The sequence below is a fragment of the Rhodamnia argentea genome, chromosome 8 (genome assembly GCF_020921035.1).
Source record: "Rhodamnia argentea isolate NSW1041297 chromosome 8, ASM2092103v1, whole genome shotgun sequence".
In the NCBI taxonomy this organism is placed as follows: domain Eukaryota; kingdom Viridiplantae; phylum Streptophyta; class Magnoliopsida; order Myrtales; family Myrtaceae; genus Rhodamnia; species Rhodamnia argentea.
In genome coordinates this window covers 21,706,904-21,726,920 of record NC_063157.1, presented here as the reverse complement: position 1 = coordinate 21,726,920, position 20,017 = coordinate 21,706,904, and the positions used below count along the sequence as shown (strand labels likewise).

Genomic DNA, 20,017 nt, shown 5'->3' with positions numbered 1-20,017 from the left:
GTCGCTTGATGTGATGTCCGAGGAAAACCAAAGCTCGAATCAATGGCAATAAAGTCCAAAGGGGTTAACTAGCCACACTTAAAAAAAAACACACACACACACACGGGGTCGATTTCGTGCGTAGCAGCAAATATATTTCAGTCGGGAGCTTATGGTGGGTTGATTATCTAGCTTAGAATAGTTAGTTACATGTCTATTTCACTTTGAATCTTTGGGATCAAGCTATGTAAGTCGTACGCTCGAGCTAGTTTTTTTTAACTAACGGTTCACGAACAAACCCCGCGAGCGACTTTTTGACGTAATTACGACCGTCGAGAATTTTCAAGACATGAAATAAGTAGTACCGACAGACCAGTGTCTTTATCGTTGAGCTCATTGTCCAAGAAAGCAAATCCCAAGCCGGCTGTTTTAATCAAGTTTTACCCATGTAATTAACCTCACCAGAGAATCCAATTAGGACATGCCGAAAAATAATTCCTCACAAATTACTCGATGATGGTGCCCACGGATACAATACCGTTGATAATTAGCCCAACTTCGATCAGACGAGCGACCCGTCACGACCATCGCGACCCGCGAATACATATCGAACAATAGAGTCGGTTACTGGCCACAAACAAAGGGAGAAACTGAGCATATGTCTCATGGAAAATGCGAGGGTTTCTTCTATCGGAGGGAGGGGAGTTCGGAAGTTGGAGATTTCGTCCTGGTTGGATCGCATGGAAGAGCCTGTTAGTCTCTGAGAGCTGTGATCCGCAATCAATTGTTCAATGACATTACAGACCAGACATCCTCCGCACTTAGTCAATGCATCATCATCGTCAGAGCTCGAATTTAAGGAACGTGGAAACCATTTTTTTCTGTCGTTTGAATCCGTTTGACCTTGAAAAACGAGGTGTCAGATCAGAGACACGACCAATGGGATTATCGGAAGATGGGGGATCTCCGTTCAACGCGTTGCTCTCTCTGATCAGGGCACTGAGACAGGCGTCTTTGGCTGACTGCAAGCTCCTAGTCAATAGTGATTCTATGTAGGGAAAATACCATAAAAAACTCTAAATTATGCTCATTATAATATATTTATCATAAACTTTTTCTTGTGATATCAAAAACTCTAAACTTGTACTCGTGTGACATATTTACCCTAAATATTTTTTTATGACACAAAAAATTTCAAACTTATATCAATGTGACATATTTACCCCAAATTATCTCTTTGTGACACAAAAAATCCCAAACTTATAGGCTTATGACATATTTGCTCTAAATTTTGAGGTAAACGTGTCACGCGGATATAAATTTAGGATTTTTAGCGTCACAAATAAAAGTTAGGGGTAAATGTGTCATGCTCGTATAAGTTTGGGGTAAATGTGTCACATGGATAAAAGTTTGGGGTTTTTTGTAACACAAAAAAAAAATTAGTGTAAATGTGTAACAATGGATATAGTTTGGGGTTTTTGGTGGCTTTTTCCCTTTTATCTATCCATTAAGACATGTTTGGTAACATTCATACTTTTTTTTTTCTTGTTCTTTTATTTCTCATAACAGAAAAAGAACATAAATCTATTTGTGTAAATCAATCAACTTTTCTATTCCCTAGAATTGCTTAGTGCCAGGGAATAAATTTGGAACAGAAACAAGAAGTAAAAAAAAATCTAGCTTTTTGTTCCCGAGAACAAAAATAAAACCAAGTTCTGTATAGCCCGACTCGCACATGCCTAAATCGTCGAGTGGGGTAGGGCTGGTTTCGGGTCGGGTTTATTTATTTATTTATTTGCAAGACCATTTATACTTTTGGCTTCCTTAGTATATTTATCATCAAAATAATGTCAAGATAAAATCAAAATAGTCGATTTGATTTCTTTGTAATTTATATGTTAAGATTTTTCTTCCAGCATGTTACATAATATGCATCAAAAAATTGTTTTATGCAACATAAAAGAATTGACAACAATGGAAGAACATTTAAATTTGTATTCGAATGCTTTGTCCATATATATATATATATATATATATATATATCTATATATCAATTATGTTATTATTTTTTTATTATGTCCTCTCTCTTTTTTTATCGAAGGCGGGTGTGGTGGGAGCGGACGAGGAGGGCGGAGTTATATATTATCAATTTGTAATTGAATTCTCATATATTATCTTTTGATTAATTATAGTGCTTTTTCATAATTGTTGGGAACGCATATGAGAATGGAAGAAAAAGAAGAAGTGAAAAAAACAAAAAAAGGCCAAAACTCGACCTGAATCGTCAAACTACTGGAAATCATTTACTCATTACTTGGCCCGACCCAAACCAAAAAATGCTAAAAAATTTGGGTTGGGTAGAGACGATTACGGTATTTTTGACACCCTTGGTAACTATTGCGATGGATTTTTTAAAGCCATCTAAGAATATCTTGATCAGTTAAGTTCTTATAAAAGTCCAATTTCATCCAAATTAAACATAAATTATTAAGTCTCCACTGACATCCATATAATTAAACAAAAAATTGAGGATGAAAACTTTTGGGGTCGAACCAAATGCATTTATATTCTTTTTTTTATTCCGAGGATAGAAATTTTGTGTAGTCACCAAACACATTTTTTTTTGCTCAGAAACCCGTGCAAGGAATAGAAATCGAAAGAATTATTTCTGAACATAAATTGTTTCCAAGAATTGAAGTGTCACCAAAAGCACTCTTAAAGTATTAAACTCCATGTTCGTTGTGATGAAAACGAAATGATATGTAAATGAAATGGAGAAATGGATAAAATGGGAAAGAGCAATAGAATGAAACTGGTCATTTCGGATCCTAATAGATTAACCCGAATACTGTGCCAACCCGCCAGCGAAAAGGAAAAAAAAAGACAAAACATGAGAGGAGGAAAATACTTAAGAACGTACTTGAGAATTGTTAGAAATACTTAGAATGTTTCCATTGATTCGTCATATCTCTCGCAATGGTGCACATGTTTCTTTCAATTGTGCATATTCTTGATTGATATTCACCTCAGATAGTCATTGAATAAAGTCTATCACGTAGGCTTCATCGAAATACACACAGAAAAGTACAAAAATTACATTTCCTCGTTATTCTAATATTGATAGAAAATCCAACCCAAAGCCTTAAAAACTGGTTGGTAAAGAGAGACCATGACATGGGGTATTTTACATCCTCACGCACGTACAAGCCGGACCAGGAATGGCATGTGACATTTGATATGACTAATGGGTGGACACACTGGGTTAGAACCTAACTCTGATATCATGTAAGGAGTCCAATCCAAAAGTTTAAATAAAATTATTATGCCGAAAAAAAAAAAAAAAAAACAATGTAGCTGGGAACATGCATTTCCTTCCTCGTGGGAAAGAATCTTTATTTCCTGTGGGGATGCTCGTTCCATTTTCAAAGAGTGTACCAACTACTAGAAGTTAGAATGGAAAGTCGGGAAAGGTGGTTTCATTCCTTTCCATTCCGACGTACCAAACAAGCCACTCAAAATCATCAATCGAGGAACTTTCAAAATACTGCTCTCTATTCACGCCATGTCTAATAATAACGGGGTCACCGACATAATGGTTCTCTTAACTAAGAAAATAAGTAAAAGACATGTCAAATTGTCGATACGGCTATCAGAACCCAAAGTCTTTCCCGTTCACTTTGGGAGACGGAATAATAACACAAATAGTCTTTGAACTTTGACTCGGTATGTAATGTGATCCCTAAACTTTTTGTTTGATCAATATGGTCTCTAAACTTTAACCTAATATACAATACGATCCCCGAAATTTTAATTTGACCAATATAATCCATGAATTTTTATAGCATTGGAAGGACAACATTGGACATATTCCTATAGTTCGGGGACTAAATTAAACATGTTTTAAAGTTCGGAGATCACATTACACATTGGGCTAAAGTTCGGATATCATATCGGTCAAATTAAAAATTAAGAGACTATATTGTATATTAGATTAAAATTTATGGACCATTTATGTCATTTTCTCTCGGAATATATACAGCTGAGGAATGTTGAAATAGTTGCGCATGTCGGGGAAAACAAAAACTCATTTGGGAATTTTCTTCCGGATACACGGCCCATTGCGCAAAAACCACGGCTTTTTGTGCAAATTAGTCTTCGATTCGGCTTCGGAATTTGACACAGGCATAGCAATTGTTCTCATCTTGTGGAACCCACGTTAGGACAGCAGACGATTGGGGTCAGTATAGGGGATGAATCTGAGACATAATAAATGCAGGGCTAGGTAAGTCTTTGCATATTTATGTATGGCCAGAAATCAACCGATTTGATTGTTTGACTTCCTTGTCTTAAAAAGCTAATTTGGCTCTAGCTAAACTAACCCTTCCTCATGTCCAATTACATAGGCAAGCCCCCTTTTTTTACTTTTATTTTTTGATAGGCAAGGGTTGAAATGAACAATTTTTCAATTTTTTTTTCAAAAGCTTTTCTGATTTTTCTTTTTTTAAAAGACATTTTTTACATTTCCATCTTTTCTTCTTCTTTTTCCACCTTTCGCAGGCTCGATTCACTAGGGCCTCCGCGATTTGGAATTCACGATAGGCAATCACATTTGGAGGAATTAAACCTAGATAGTTCCTATCCAAGTTGAGAGCAAATGTTTTTTCGTCACACAGATTTCATATGGGATAAATATCAAAAAATAGCCTAAAACCTATTGTACGACGACGAATGCAGTCCTAAATCTTTCGATTTGGCCGATTTAATAACTTGTCAATGCAATCATTCCAACCAATTTTGATTGAGTATTGCCGATGCAGATGATGGCCGTCCTACGTGTCACGGTCAACATTGATGTGAGCAATTTTTATGAATTTTGTGAATTTTTTTGTATCTTACATGTTGTCTTTCCTTTCTTTCTTTTTTCTTTTTCAACTCTCACCAGCTCATAGTAGGAAAAGAAAAGAACAAAGGAAAAAAACTGCATATCCATTGAAAAGCACATTGGCAAATCGTCAGAAGGTTTAAAACTAAATTGATCAAATTGAAAGATTTGAAATTGAATCGACCGTTGTATAATAGATTTAGGACTTTCTTTTGATAGTTTCCCCCATTTCGCATCCATTTGTTCGTACCATCCGCGATAAATCCTCAGAAGTTCGTGAACAAAGCATTTTCTATGCATTTCTCGGACCATAGAGTCCATTTGTTAGATATGGTGGTCACACATGAATAATTCACTCCTTTCGTGCCAAAATGTCACGATGAACATATCCTCACGATCGCATACAAAACCTCGTCCCAGCTCGACCGTTCACGCTTCGAAAAGGGGGAGAGGAAGAGAACTCGGCTTCGAGATGATTGTGACCAATCGAATCGAATCGTAACTTTATGCACATGATCAAAAATTGACCCGTGCAAAATAGCTTTCGAGGTGGCATTTCATCCCCAACCTCGAGAAAGAAAGAAAGAGAAATTGGTGGCGGTCATGCGTTGAAAATTCCTTGAACGTGTGTTGATGTCGCAGCGTTTCACGAATTCATGTGCCAACTGTTCTATTACAGGTGAAATGTCAAAAGAGAGGGCAACAACCTGCCCCCCTCACGGGCATCCTGAGAGATGGACCTGGCGTTCAAGTAAACGTCATCTTCGAAGAAATCGGAGCGCGAATTTCCGAATGGGAAACGTCGCGCTTCCAAGACGTGCAATTGAAGCACAGCCCGGCTAAATCACGATACCAAGAACGGCCCGAGGCCCAATCCTTCGACCCGCCAGGTTTAAGATCTAAACCGACGGACCCCCTTTCGATGATCAGCCAAAATTGTTTTTTCAGATGCCAAAGAGAGACAGAGCAACAGCACTTCGACAGAGGAAGCAACTTTCTGAGTAAATGGACTGGTTTTTTTGGCAATCAAGCCTGTGAATCCAATTGAAAAAGAGAGATGGGGGACTGAGGGAGAGAGATTCACATCAAGGAACCAGTCTGTAAAGTCAACTCCTACCAGAGCCTCTTTGTTGTCTTCTCTTGCTGTGCGTGTATTTCTTTTCTTTTCTTTTCTTTTTTCGGGGTTTTTTATAATATCTCAGTGTGTCATGAAAAGTGTTTGTTAATGTTGCATGAAATTACGTGAAACCTATTAATGCGGATCCGAATCCCTTGAGAATGAGGATGTCTGTCCCTATCTCCCTTCACCTAACCATCATTATCTTACTATGCCATGCATTACATGCCCGCCCATGTTACATGCCATCCACGGCACATACATCCAATACATCATCATCATCATGCATGTTTCTTGATCTTTCTTCTCCCTTCCATCACTTGGGCACTTTCAAACGTTTAAGCAAAGCTTCACACCACAGAATAAACAACACTTTCCCTTGGATATACCTTCTTTGTATCTCAATTTTCACATCAACACATTATTGGTGTTACTTGTGCAGTCGGAATCATTCGATCTGAAGGAAAAAACCAAGACGACGGTTCTTCGAAAGTATTATTGCCACTTCCCAAGCAACCACAAGCATTTGCAGCAAAAGCATTAATGAAGCACAGGTAACCAAAAAAACCGCATCAAGTTGTGATCCGATCAATCGAATCGAAATCGTACCAAAAGGGCTTTGAAAATTCAGGTAGTTAATAAAAGGGACACCATCTAAATAATATCACTCACAGCTAAACATGTGCAAGTATATCATACTACAAAGATACTCGATTGAAGAGTCAATAACAACATTCTAATCCAAAGATGACCAAAAGTATAGTTTGCCTAAAGCATATTCCTATGGCCCCCAAGACGGAACAGTTACCAGTCAATGACTCAATATGCATATATAGGATTTCTCTGTGAGATGGCCACTGTTTATCACCCCACTAGGAATATGGATATTTCCTTTAAATAGTATGAGTAAGAATAATATTTCAAGCGCTAATCTAATATTAGCCCCATTATCTACTTTCCATCCGGCGCTGACAAGGGAGTTAATAAACGTTCTCAGCAAATTCATATGATTTTCTAATAAGTTGAACTATCTCCCAACCCCAGGAGAGGGAAGAAAAAACAAAAGAAAATCCTCAATGGCTGTTAGAAACATTGTGAAGAAAGTTCAGTAATACTTGAATTCCACTCAACATGAGCAACATCCAGTAAAGCACAAGAAGTATCAGACTTATTTTTTCCTCCATTCAGAGGTCACGAATACTGCTGGTCCAATTTCTCAATTTCGTTTTGAAACTACAAAAATGGTGAACAATGCCAAAAACTGCAGTGCGTACAAAGCAGCACCATTTTCAGATGATCAAATTGTTCAAATACCTGAAAAACGCGTTGTGCTTCTCCTCTGCTATGTCATCAATCATACATCAGGAAAGAAGTCCAAATTATCATGTAGAAGAAAAGCTAACTCGTAGCCCAGTCTTCCCTCGATCAAAGTCGTATTGCTTCAACACATAACAGTAGTTAACCTGAAAAAGGAAGAAAGAAAAAGGGAAAAAAACAGTGAGCAAACTCTAAACTAGAATGATTAGCTTGTGCAACTGAGAATTTGAGATGTGAGCTAACGCCGTATTTGCCAAATCACCCTCATTACAGGATTTTTATCGGATGCTTCGGAAACATTGCTAGCAAAGCATCTCAGCTGTTGGATGAATAAGACTGATATGTATTAAATGCTTTCTTCCTAAGATTCATTAGGAATAATGATCTGGGAGTTTGTTACTGTTACTCCTCATTTTGACAGAGCATGGAATTGACCACAAAATTAGATCTGCTAGATAGATCGAATACAACAGAAGTTGATATTTTCAAATAACCAACAAAACGCGGAAGCATATTGATAAAAACATTGGTCTATCATTTTCATTTCTGGATTTGCTATTAAGCACTGTCCAGTGTCCAGAGGACAATCATGCGTAATCCAACATCACCAATAAAGAGTAGCATGATTCTCTATTTATTAATCTGAAAGCATTGGTAAAAGAACAGACAGACCTCCACTCGCACGATACTCGTGGGCACAACAATTCCGACTCCAACAGAGCTTCTGCAGGATTTTAGGAAACTAGGAAACGAAAAGTTCCGAAACTCGTTCTGTGTCAACTTGGCCAGGTTTCCAGCGCATGCAAACACATGTCCATAGATTCCACTTTTTTGGCACCAACTGAATGGAAGATCAAAAGAAAGGTCAGCAAAAGTGGTAACTGCAAGATCACCACCAACATAATCCCTCTCAGGATCATCATTGCCACTTTGCCGCCTAGGTTCAGTGGGGCCCATTCCCCTTGTCCGAAACCCTAACAGTGAAGTAGGTCCTCCTAAAGAGTAAAACGGAGAGGTATTGCCACCCATGAAGAATCTTTCTGGCAACGGTGAAGGCTTTTGCAGAAATCCACATCCCCAGGGAAAGATAACTCCACCAGAGACTCCAACATTGATAGCAGCATGATAAAATCCAAGAGGCAAAGCATAACGAAGATCGAGCTCCTATGAAAATGGAAATGAGGTTCTCTAAGTAACATGAGGGAATAAAGACATAGTCATTCATTATCCAATAGCTTGATTATTTGAGTAACAAGGTTACATCCAGAGGAGTGGATGTGTAACAATTAGCACTAGCTCAAATAAAGTTATAACATCATAAACAAATAAATTCTGATTTTTTATTAAGGTTTACAAAGATTCTAGCAAAGCATCGATATCACTTGGTGCAATTCCCACTTTCTGCATCAGTTTTAGGCCTCATATCAAAATAAATCATTAGTACGTTCATAGGAAAGAAAAGTAGTCAACAATACTTTGTTATTAAGCCCACGACCATCAAGTGATGACCAACTCAACCAACAATTGCATGAGCGAAGAAGAGAGCAAACAGTCGTCACATGCAGGTCAAACGGCTTAAATATCCAGGCCTCATTTTTCATTTATCCCTCCCTCCCAACCTTAGCTTCTGCACGCATGCACGCAAGTGGCCTTTCTTTTAGATTCAATGGCTTGGGCAGAATAGACTTTTTCAGTGCATAACTTTTTCAATTTATCCTCTTACAAATATCCATGTTCTTTTGGGATCGGACAACGGTGAATAAGAGTTCCCTACCACCATACGAGACATTAAAGATCTCTCGCAAGACCTGAAAGCCTGAAATCACATAAATTAGAGAAAACCAAGATGAAATAGGATGGGCATTACCATCACCAGATTCCAAAATGTTAGATCAGAGAGCAAGTGCTGATGGCTTGCATGAAAAAGTTGACAAAACAAATGAAGGACCTGAACAATAAAATCCTACGAGCAACTCCCAAGAAGCTGCTGATGTTGCGCAACTATGAGGGACCACAAAGTGAGTTAACTCATAAGAGTTAAAACTTGGTATGGTTAGAATAACTCTTATGAGTTACTTCTTATTTTACCTTTTCCTTGTGCCAATGGAAATTTGACTTTATCTGATATATAAAAATATTTACATGTGGAGTCATTTAGGATTCTTTCATAATTCTTGACATATTTTCTGTTCTCAAAATTTTGCGGGAGAGAAAAAGGTAGATCGAAAGATTCATAACAAATATCTCTCCATGGGCATGAGTCCTCATCTACTGTTGTATGTCTTGCAAAAGTATATGAGACTTGAGAGATCCACAGAACTTTGTCACCTCCACAAGAGCATTCTCGACAAGAAGCCAAGAAGTCTAATCAAGCACGGAGACTGAAATTAACAAAGAACAAGTTTGATCAACTATGAGAGCCAAACTTCCTAAGTTTTATAGATTATTGAACTTTGAAAGGCAGGTTGCAGCATAAACTGCAATTCATTTTTCCTCTTATTATAGCTTGTTCAGAATGGAGCTGTCCACAGAACAAAATTTGAACTTGTCAAGAGAGAAAAAAGGTCCAGGATTGAGCTGCAGTTCAATTGTATTGAGCGCACGGCATACTCAGATAAGATGGTCCAGATAATTATCCCCAAATCACCAACCAGACTTCTATTAAAGAATGAGTTGGGCTGTTCAGCTCTACAGCACTAGTGGACAAATGACAACAATTCACAGTCAACCACAGCAACTGGACCTCAAGTTGGATTTTTGGCAGTATGAAAAGAAGGTAACTGCAGGCGCATTCCATGTATAGAGTCTTCTCAAGAAATATTAAAGACCCACCAGTGCTTTATTTGATGCATCTCAAATGAAGAGACATCACAAATGAGAAAGAAAGGGAGAATGCTGACCTGGCGGAGAAAACGTGCACTTCGGGGATCAGGGGTAAGGCCACCAATTTGAGTAGTAGAAAGAAAAGCATATCCTCGCGTTGGTCTGATGTGTGAGTTTCTCCTGTCAAACCTGAAAGAGTATTTCAGGGAAGAGATTAACCCATGCCCCAGCTGCCTCCTTATTGGTCTAGATGACATCTGGGAAGGGTCTGTCATTGTACGCCAAGTCAAGTTGTAAGCCAAGTCATGATTCCTCGTTGAAACTAGGCCAAGGGAAAGGCCTAATGATTGTTCATTGTATGAAGAGTACTTTAACCAGTCTTGGGATACCAAGAATACTCGAGCATTCAAAGGAGCTAACAAGTTTTTCATTCTAGGGAGATAGACACCGGCACTTAGCTCTGAAGTTTGATTCCATCCATATGCAAAAGAACCATCCCAAAGATCACCATATCCAAGCAAATTTTTGAGTTTCAAAACTCCTTCAAGTGTTGAAGATCTAGCCTATAAAAGCATCATAAGACGAATGAGCAACAGGCCAACAGTTCCAACAGGCCACAATCATTCAACTGTAAGGATGAATCTCAAGAAGAATAAAATCAAGGTGAAGCAAGAGAACAGAAAAGAAGAAATATTTCTTCCTCATTCAAGTATTCAACCAGAACTGGACTACTAGGCTGAAGAAAAAAAGTGAGCAGTAAGCACTAAAGCATAATTGAAAGCATGTGTCATGTCACACAGCACATTAAAGGCATCAAAGTAGCGACAAGCATCAGTCCTTCCATTCAAATAGGTGATTGCAGGAAATGAATTCCCCATGGATGATGACAAGCAATTGTAATATATTAGAGAATCACATGGTCAAGATGATTATCCTCGAGAAAATTAGTTTGAACACAACATAAATTTCCGGTCTGCACATACTTGAACAATCTAATGAGAAGTTCAATTCAGCAGTCAAAGAGTTGAGTAAAGATAATGAAAAGAGAGGGTTGGTTCTTGCGGCTAGTCAAGAGAAGAAGAATGCTTTATTGTTGCTTAGAGTTAAAGAAAGAGAGCCTTGAAAAGCTTGAGTTAACGACTGGAACTGTCCATGAATGAAAATTTTGCTCGAATTTCGTAATTTAGCCAATAATTTTAGGATGGCCCGGAAAATCAGTAATTTTAGGGGACGTACCTCAATCTAAAGGAAGAAGATTACTGCTGTACACACCTCTACTACAAAAACTGTTCATAAATAAATCAAAAGAAAAGGAAAATTCCTTGATTAGGACATCTAAGTCAGCTAAACCATAAAGTATATTCAGACGGTAGCTAGCAAATTTGTTCGAGCTATATCAAACTTACAACTAAGAGGAATGCACTGGCGTAAAGCATATGCAAACTAGACTGGCATTAGTAGGAAAGCTGCATTGCTATTTTTGTCGTAGTATGCAACACAAAACTGGATAAGAACCCAATAAAACCAGTTCGGTACCAGTGCAAATGCAGAAATTGCAACATTGCAATGTGCATTGACACTAAAATAGTCACAAATATCTTGAAATTCGTGTCTGTTAATTGTCTAACAACCTCTTCCTCCTTTTAAAGAGAAGGAAAGCTAAAAGATATCCAAGCCATTCCAATCTCCCTGCGAGTTCAATACAACAGCACAGCAATGTGCGAAAATGCCAATGAGTAGGTGGCTAACTTCACCAGCTTTATCCAGAATTCCATGACCTTCACTACCCCAGCAACAAGAAAACGATAAATACCTGTCCAATAAACAGAACTACACTGTTCAGGGATGATGAGAAGTCCCAACCCATTTTGAAGCCTTAATCGATTAAACCCGAGCTCGCACCAGTAAGCACAATCCCAATAACTACGGCAGAGAACACAAAAGCAGACCGCTCCGGCAAAACACCCCCGCACATTGATACACAAAATGTGAAACCAAGACCAAAATGAAAAGTAAAGATCACCTCGGGCTTAGTGTAGTAACCAATTTCACCAGAGAGCGGGTTCGTCGCCTCGACGACGTTGACGATCACGTTGGCGGTGCCAGGCAACTCCTTCGGCCCCGAATCGAGCACGATGTTAACAGACTGAAAGATCCCCAGCTGCTGCAGCCTGAAATTCGCGATGCTCGCGACCTGCAACAGCTCCTGCAGCGACGCCACCTTCTTCAGGTCCGCCAGCTCGGCCTCGATCACCCAATCCCTAGTCTTCGAGTTGCCCTTGATCAGGACGTCGTGCACTCGGATTGGGACACTCTCCGAGGAGAGCTTGTGAGAGAGGTTGTTGAGCCTGGCCCTGTGCTGGCGCAATCTGTCCTCCTGCGACAGAGGCTGCGGTGTGCGGGGCTCGAACTCGTCGTCCTCGTCGTCGCCGTCGTCGTCAGATTCGTCCATTTCGTCTTCGCCTTCGCGTTCTTCTTCTTCTTCGACCCGACGTTGGGGACGATATGCATCGCTAGGGGCTTGAGAGATGGAGTTTGGTGAGTGGGAGTCGGGATTTGCCATTTGAGAGTGAAGTTCAAAGCGAAATGCGGCGGACGAGCGGCGAACGAGCGGCGGAGGTAGGCGGTGCTGTCGTTTCTTCGGTGACTGACCTCAAGCGAACCCAAGTCCTAGTGACGTGCGCGAGGAGGCAGGGTCAAAGAAGGAAAAAAATAAAATTAAAAATATGGGACCGAAGAAAGTTATTATAAAAATTAATTTTCCTTCTTATTTTTCTCCAAATTACCCGTAACATGCTCAAGAATACTACGTCTTTTCCTTTTTAAAATAATTTTTAAATTCATATTTTCATGCAATTGGTATTAATCAACGATTGTTTTTTATTTCTAAAAGTATGACAATAAATTAACTCTTATGTCATGGCGAAAGAGCGTGACTGTTCACGTAGGAGTTGTAGTTATTTTTTGTTAACTTCGATTTTGAATTCGTACTCATTTAATCATGCCTTATGGTTATTAGGGTTTTAAAAAAGTGCGTCCGAATTTACGGTTATTTGAATATGAATAGGTGTGTTCGAATTTACAAATATTCGGACATGAATAGGTGTGACCGAATTTACAGATATTGGGACATGAAGAGGTGTGTTCGAATTTGCAGATATTTTGACATAAAGAGGTGTGCTCGAATTAATTGTTTTTTTTTTTACTACATGAATTGTTGTGTCTGAATTTACAGATTGTCCAACTGAAGAGTTCTACTCTCTTCTCTAACATGTATACACCACGATTCTATTCATTGAAGACATGCTTTAACTTCTAGAAGAGATACATCATTCTTTTCTAATTATTTCCCTTTGAGAGTTCTTGGAAACATATTTGGTTGTTATATAATATTCTCGACGGAGATTATGTAGTGTCCTAGAGAGTTTTCGCTGAATGTTATCACGTCTCAAACTCTGATTTCATTTATTCTTATTCATTCGTCATATTTATCGATATTTATAACCCTTACAAACAGCAATTACATATGAGCTACAAAATGCGAGAGAACAAACAACTTCTTTTCAGTAGTTATCGGACGTCACTTCACGAACGGACAAGCTATAACCGTTTAGCAGTTATTTTCATGTAGGTTGCTCGCAAATAACTCTCTTTTGGTGGTTATTGGAAGTGCTTGCACGAATAGATAAGCCATAACCGATCAACAGTTATCTTCGCGTCGATGGTTATTTTCGTGTTAGTTACTCGCCATCAATACCAACGACTTTAAAAGAAACTTAAAGACCCTTCACTTTATATTGTGTTGTCGATGATTTCATTGGAGAGTTGTCGATTCTCTTCGAGTTATCAATAACTCTATTCGTTATTGACTAAACTCTGCTCTTATTAGTTAAGTCTGATACTTATCGATAACAACAACGGTCTTTGAACAGGAACCTATCCAGACTCCCATTGGATATGTAGTCATGGACAAGGAGGAGGTCATCGTCCTCCCTCTAGCACCATCCCAGGTGGGGCACCAAGTTCAAATGCCTCAGCTTCCCCAAGCTCCCAAGCTCGCGGCCTCGGCCACGAACGCCGTAATGCCCTGTTTGGGATTTTGCAAAATTCGCTTCACCTCGACTTCCTCCATTGGCCACGTACAGGTCTCTGTACTTGAACCTCCGAGGCAAGTCTAATCCCCAATCCTCAATCAATTCAGATACCTGCCCCCCTAAAGAAAATTTTCAAATTACAATATGAAGTATTTTTATTTTTTCAAATAAGAGATCAAAATAGATATTATTTCAAATAAATGTATAAAGTGCCATCATCACTATTTCAAAAAAAAAAAAAGCCTGATCGAAAAGCATTTTCATCCTTTACTTTTTTTGTTTTTTTTTTCCTTTTTCCACTCCCCTTCCCTCGCCATCACCCGCCTCGGGCGACGACCGCCCTCTCCGGCGTCAAGCGAGGGCAATACTTGCCAGCCCTTGCCCTCGCGTGGGTGAGGGAAGCCCTGGCCAGGTGAGGGCTACCCTCGTACGACCAACTCGACCCTCGACCATTGCCAGCAATGGTTGAGGAGGAAAGAGGGGAAAAAAAGAAAGAAATAAAAAAGAAAGAAAAAGAAAAACAGAAAATATTATAAAATTGTAAATGACGAAAATAACTTTCGAATGGGCCATTTTTTAAAATAATAAGCGAACTCCGAGCCCTTATCTGAAATAAAATTTATTTCAAACTCTTATTTAGAAAAATTATGACATTTTATGTTCTTATTTAGAATTTTCCCCTCTCCTGTACGAAGAGCACTGAAGTGCCGAGGGCCAAGCCCAACCCGATTGCTTCCCCTCACTTCTTGAAGTTCTGAGCGAGCGCCCCCCTCAACCACACCCCCACCCCCCCGCGCCGCCCCCCAAACAAAAACCACACCCCCACCACCTTCTCTTTGGTGGGTCAGGAGCGTTTCTGGGATCAAGCGGTTGAGTCCGACTCCGACCCATCTCGAAGCTCCAACCCAAGATGTAGTGAGCGCTGGCGACTTTCTCGGTCGATGCAGAGAAGCCCACGAACTGCGACAAGTCGAGAGCTTTGGACAAGAGCGGCGCTCTTGGTTCTGCAGGCTGAGGTTCACCGGACCAATGGTCACGCTCATAACATTCTCGGCCCATCGTGCTCGATCCATGCTTGGGTTTGGCCGCCGCTCTAGAGCTGCGAGTCCCTGAACGACCGGGCGACCTGCTGCTAATAGGAGGCAGCCCACGACATGACGCACCTCGCGCTGTTGACGTCAATTCCGACGTGGTTATCATCAGAGTCCCCCGTGAGCCCGAGCAACTGGACGGTGTTGAACTTGATGCCAAACGCGTGGTTCGACGAGTTGAGTCACCGTTGTCGCTGGCGCTGAATAGGCCGAGTTACCCATCGTCGGAGGCGCCATAGAATTCGGTGGTCGGAGAAATTAGGAGTGCGAGGCAGTGGCCGCTGGGGACGCGGGTGAGGATGGCCAAGACAAGGTGGTGGCGAAAGAGAGAGCTGCGGAGGCGTTCTTGCAAAAGGCCAGGAGTGCTTTGGCCCTTAATGTTGAGTTGCCGAGCTTAGTTGAGCCGGTTTTGCTTTAGCGCTCTGTCTCACTCTGGTCCGGAACACAGCGGTGGAAGAAGAGGATAGGGGTGGCGTGACGCCATTGCTGGACTTCCGAGTCTTCATCACTTTGAGATTCTTCGTCGTCTTCGCTGATGTTGGTATCATAATGCTATTGATTGCTTCTTCCTCTACATAATTCTTATTCGGTGCACTAATTTCCTCAATATATTGCACTTTGGTAATAGATGCAGAGTTCGATCCTCCAAATGGGCTAGAAAATCTTTAACTTCAACTGGCTACCCAGATCAATAAACCCATCTAACCCAAATTTTCATGTGGGCTATAATAGCCCAACAATGTCCAGCGATGGCCTATGTCCTATCTCATTAATTGAACAAGCTTCTGTCTTAATCTTGACCGATAATGATACTTATAATTTTCAAACTTTTGTTCAACGTACAATTTCGTCTCTAAAATTTGAATTAGTTTAATGAGGTCGCTCACTCTTTTATTAAGTGAGTAATGTTATCCTTGAATTTTCGATTAATTCTCAAAAAAAAAAATTTTTGTATTCAATATGACCGTTATGTTAAAAATTTCTAAATCAATATGAGGTCGTTTAATGGGTTTGGAGTTACGACAAGCAAAACTTGTTTGTCGTGGCGAGTCGACCTCTTCGGCCGCCCCTCTGGCCGGTTGCCGGACTATGGCAACCTACTGGAGGTGGGAAGGGGAGAGGAGGGGGAAGATATAAAAAATAAAAAATAAATAAAAAAAAAGAGAGAAAAGAAAATAAAAAAATTTATAAAAAAAATCATAAAATATTAAAATATTATATTGCCGGCCGGCCGGCGTCGACGTTAGCTTTGACTAGCTAAAATTCGCCGAATGAACTGAAATTACATAATTGCAAAAAGGTTTAAGATTGAATTGGTAAAAAAAAAAATTTAGAATTGAATTGGCATAATTGTAATAGATTTATGACTTTTTTGGTAATTTTCTCGAGTCAGGACGCCAATCCTAATAAAAACACCGACAGTAATGAATTGATAGAGAGAGAGACAACAAAGAAAATGGTAGGAATCATCCACAAGATCAAAGAGACCTTCCACACGGACGAGGAGGCCACAAGCAGGACGAGCACAAGAAGGATGAGCACAAGGAAGGCCCTCATTGACAAGATCAAGGGCCAGCTTCACGGCAACGACATAGCGCGAGGGCCGGAGGAGGGGTGGCGGCGGCAAGACAAAGAGGGAGATCTGTATTCCCATCGAGGTGCACACGAGGAGGAGGACGGAGTCCAGGGCGTACTCTTGGTGATCGAGGTGCGACTTTCGTGGAGGGCTTTGCGTTGTCCGCGAGCAAGAGAGTGGTTTAATGTTTCAAAATCCCCCTTTTTTTTTTCTAAGCTTATTACCCGAAACGAAAGGATACTCAACCCCAAAAATTCGAAAATTTCGATTCGGCTCGGTCTATTTTTTACGCCTCCATCTGAGTCATTTGGACAAGTGCAATTTGGGCCGTTGACGCACGCAGTTTTGCGTCTTGGTCACCATTGACCGAGCCAACAGAATTCAATTTACCATTTCGGACGCACGATTGCAACCAAAAGACCAGAATACTAAAGATCAGACGTCGACTGACTTGATTGCCTCTTCGTTGATCCGAATATTCAGAAGAGTCCCTATCTATAAAGTTATACACGTCATCTTGAAAAAAAGCTTTCATAATTACAATTTAAGCTCCTTTCCTTCTATAATAAAATTACTCTAAATTATTTTTTTAATTACAAAAAACTCCAAACTAATACATATGTAATAAATTTACCTCAAACTATTTTTTAATCATAAAAAATCTTAAATTAATATATATATCTATGATAAATTTACCTTACATTAATTTTTTTTTGCCACAAAATACCCCAAACTGATATACCTATAACATTGAGTTGATATCACGAAAATTTCAAATTGATAAACTTGTAACAAACAGAGGGTAAAAAATCTAAATTGATTCAATTCGGTAATTTGACAGTTAAATTTAACGAAAAATAACGGAGGGTAAATTTGTTATAGATGTATCAATTTAAGGAAAATTTATCACAAATATATCAATTTAAAATTTTTATGATTAAAAAAATCATTTAAGATAAATTTATTACAAGTATACCAATTTGGAGTATCGTGTCATTAACCCAAAAGATAAAAATGCAACCTTCATCGGCTATGGCTTGAAGCTTCGGAAGCATGGGGGTGTGCAGGAGGGGCACCTGATGAGGCCGTTCGCATTGCAAGCCGGGCAAGTCCTGAACCCGGTCGTCTTCTCGCTGTAGATCTTGTGGCTCCCGCTGCACTCCTCGCACACCGCAAACCTCAGCCCCCCGCAGGCGTCGCACGCCGCAGACGCTGCCGCCGGCATCCCCGCGATCATCCGCTTCAGCTCGCCGCTCTCGTGGAGCTGCCTCACCTCCTCGAGCCCGCCCACGAGCCTCCCGCCGACGAAGACGCAGGGGAGGCTCACCTTCTTGCGCCCGACGATCCCCTGCAGCTCGCCCAGGTAGGACGCGTCCATGGACAGATCTCGCTCGTCGATCGCGACGCGGAACCCGCGGAGGATCGATCGCACAGCTCTGCAGTTCGCCGTGTCAGTTAATCAACACGTAGCGTGAACTACAGTCGATGCTTCGACCGGTTTTCGATAGAGATTTAACTTTCTACGACAACAGAGCACCTAAATCGGTAAGCTGAGTTCATGAACTATTATTTTTCACCTCATAAATGCAAGCCAAAATCGAAATGAACAATCTTACTAGGGAAATACAGAACTTGACATTAGCGGTTAATGCACCCGCGACTGCAACATGAAAATTAGCAGCTCTACCTGCAGTCCTCGAAGGTCTTGCGGACGACGCGGAGGCTGGTGAAGTAGAGGACGACGGTCAGATCGGAGCCGCAGGGGTGCTTGCCGGGCGGCGGCTGGACGTCGACGCCGCGGTGGGCTTGGGCTTGGGCCCAGGCGCGGAGGACGGAGGCGGAGACCCTGACCCGGTGGAAGATGGAGGGGCTGCGGGGCGTGGATCCGGATCTGGGTTCGGGTTGGTCGTCGGAGAGGAGGGTTTGGATGTCCTTGAAGGATGAGCAGGAGAAGCTCCGGGAACTCGGGGATCTGGGCGCGGTGGCGATTCTTCGAGTTCGAGGGGAGCTCAACCACGACGGTGGCCACATGAATGTCGCGGAGGGGAGAGAGAGAGAGAGTAGAGTAGAGTAGAGAGAGAAGGGGAGAGGACCTTGAGGGAGGAGGAGGGAGGAGGGGAGGAGAGGATGGTTACGGCGGCAGTTCGAAGAGGGAGTGGCTATTACAGCAAGTGAGATTAGGAGGGCGATTAAGTGGGTAATTAAATAGATAAAAAGGGGTTAGCAAATAATGTAATCGGAGTTGGAACATTATCTTTCCCCAGCGAAGGCTGCCTAGAGATTCCTTTTCCGGTTACTTCCCAAAGATAACCGTCCATCACCCTGTTTTAAATTGGGGTTTGAACGTTCTTTGCCTGAATTAATTTAGGGCAAAAATCACCGAAAATCGTAAATTATGCCCACCGTGATATATGTACTTCAAACATTTGACTAACGACTTGTGCTTTGTGTGTGAAATGGAGCTCTACGACCGACGAGATTTGGCAAGATTGAAAGGCCTGTTTGAGATGATTTTTATTTTCTACATTCGATTAACGTTTTTTGCTTTGTGTGTGAAATGCTTCAATGAATAATGGGATGACGATAAAAATAATTTCTGAACTTTGAATTTGTTCGATGTAGTCTTTAAATTTTAATTCAACGTGCAATGTCCTTTTTGAACTTTTTGATTTGCTCAACATAGTCCTTGATTTTTTGTAAATGCTCAAACTAATCCTTAGATTATATGAAAATATCCAATGATATCATTCCATTAATTTAAGTCCAGAGACAATATTGAACATTTCCATATACTTAATGATCCGAATTAAACGTATACAAAAAAATTCAGAGACCACATTTGAACAAATTAAAAGTTTATGAACGACATCATACATTAAATTAAAGTTTAAAATTCACATTAAGCAAATTAAAATATAAAAAAAATATTTATATTGGACAAAAATTTATGAATCGTTTATGTTATTTTCCTCGTAAATGATCAAAGTTTTAATGATATGAGTAATTACTATTCGGAGCCGTTTCAAATTCAAGTGACCGGGGACAAATTGAGTGCGAAACCCAAGAACAAAAAGGCCACTGCGCTTGATTGTCAGAGAGAGGAACCCTGATGGGCTGATTTGACCAAGTCAAAGCACG

General features: G+C 40.4%; 2 protein-coding genes across 2 annotated transcripts; both read right to left on the bottom strand.

Moving 5' to 3' along the window:
* Positions 1–6,870: 6,870 nt before the first annotated feature.
* Positions 6,871–12,797, bottom strand: LOC115748141. Its single transcript, XM_030684570.2, has 4 exons — positions 12,142–12,797; positions 10,196–10,681; positions 7,968–8,459; positions 6,871–7,441 (listed from the first exon to the last, which is right to left on the bottom strand). The coding sequence occupies exons 1-4, from the start codon at positions 12,679–12,681 to the stop codon at positions 7,361–7,363; spliced, it is 1,599 nt and encodes a 532-aa protein (XP_030540430.1). The 5' UTR covers positions 12,682–12,797; the 3' UTR covers positions 6,871–7,360.
* A 5,085-nt stretch (positions 12,798–17,882) lies between these two features.
* LOC115748142 (uncharacterized protein At5g39865-like) lies at positions 17,883–19,110 on the bottom strand. The gene is made up of 2 exons (XM_030684571.2): positions 18,567–19,110; positions 17,883–18,315 (listed from the first exon to the last, which is right to left on the bottom strand). The coding sequence occupies exons 1-2, from the start codon at positions 18,908–18,910 to the stop codon at positions 17,910–17,912; spliced, it is 750 nt and encodes a 249-aa protein (XP_030540431.1). The 5' UTR covers positions 18,911–19,110; the 3' UTR covers positions 17,883–17,909.
* Positions 19,111–20,017: the final 907 nt, after the last annotated feature.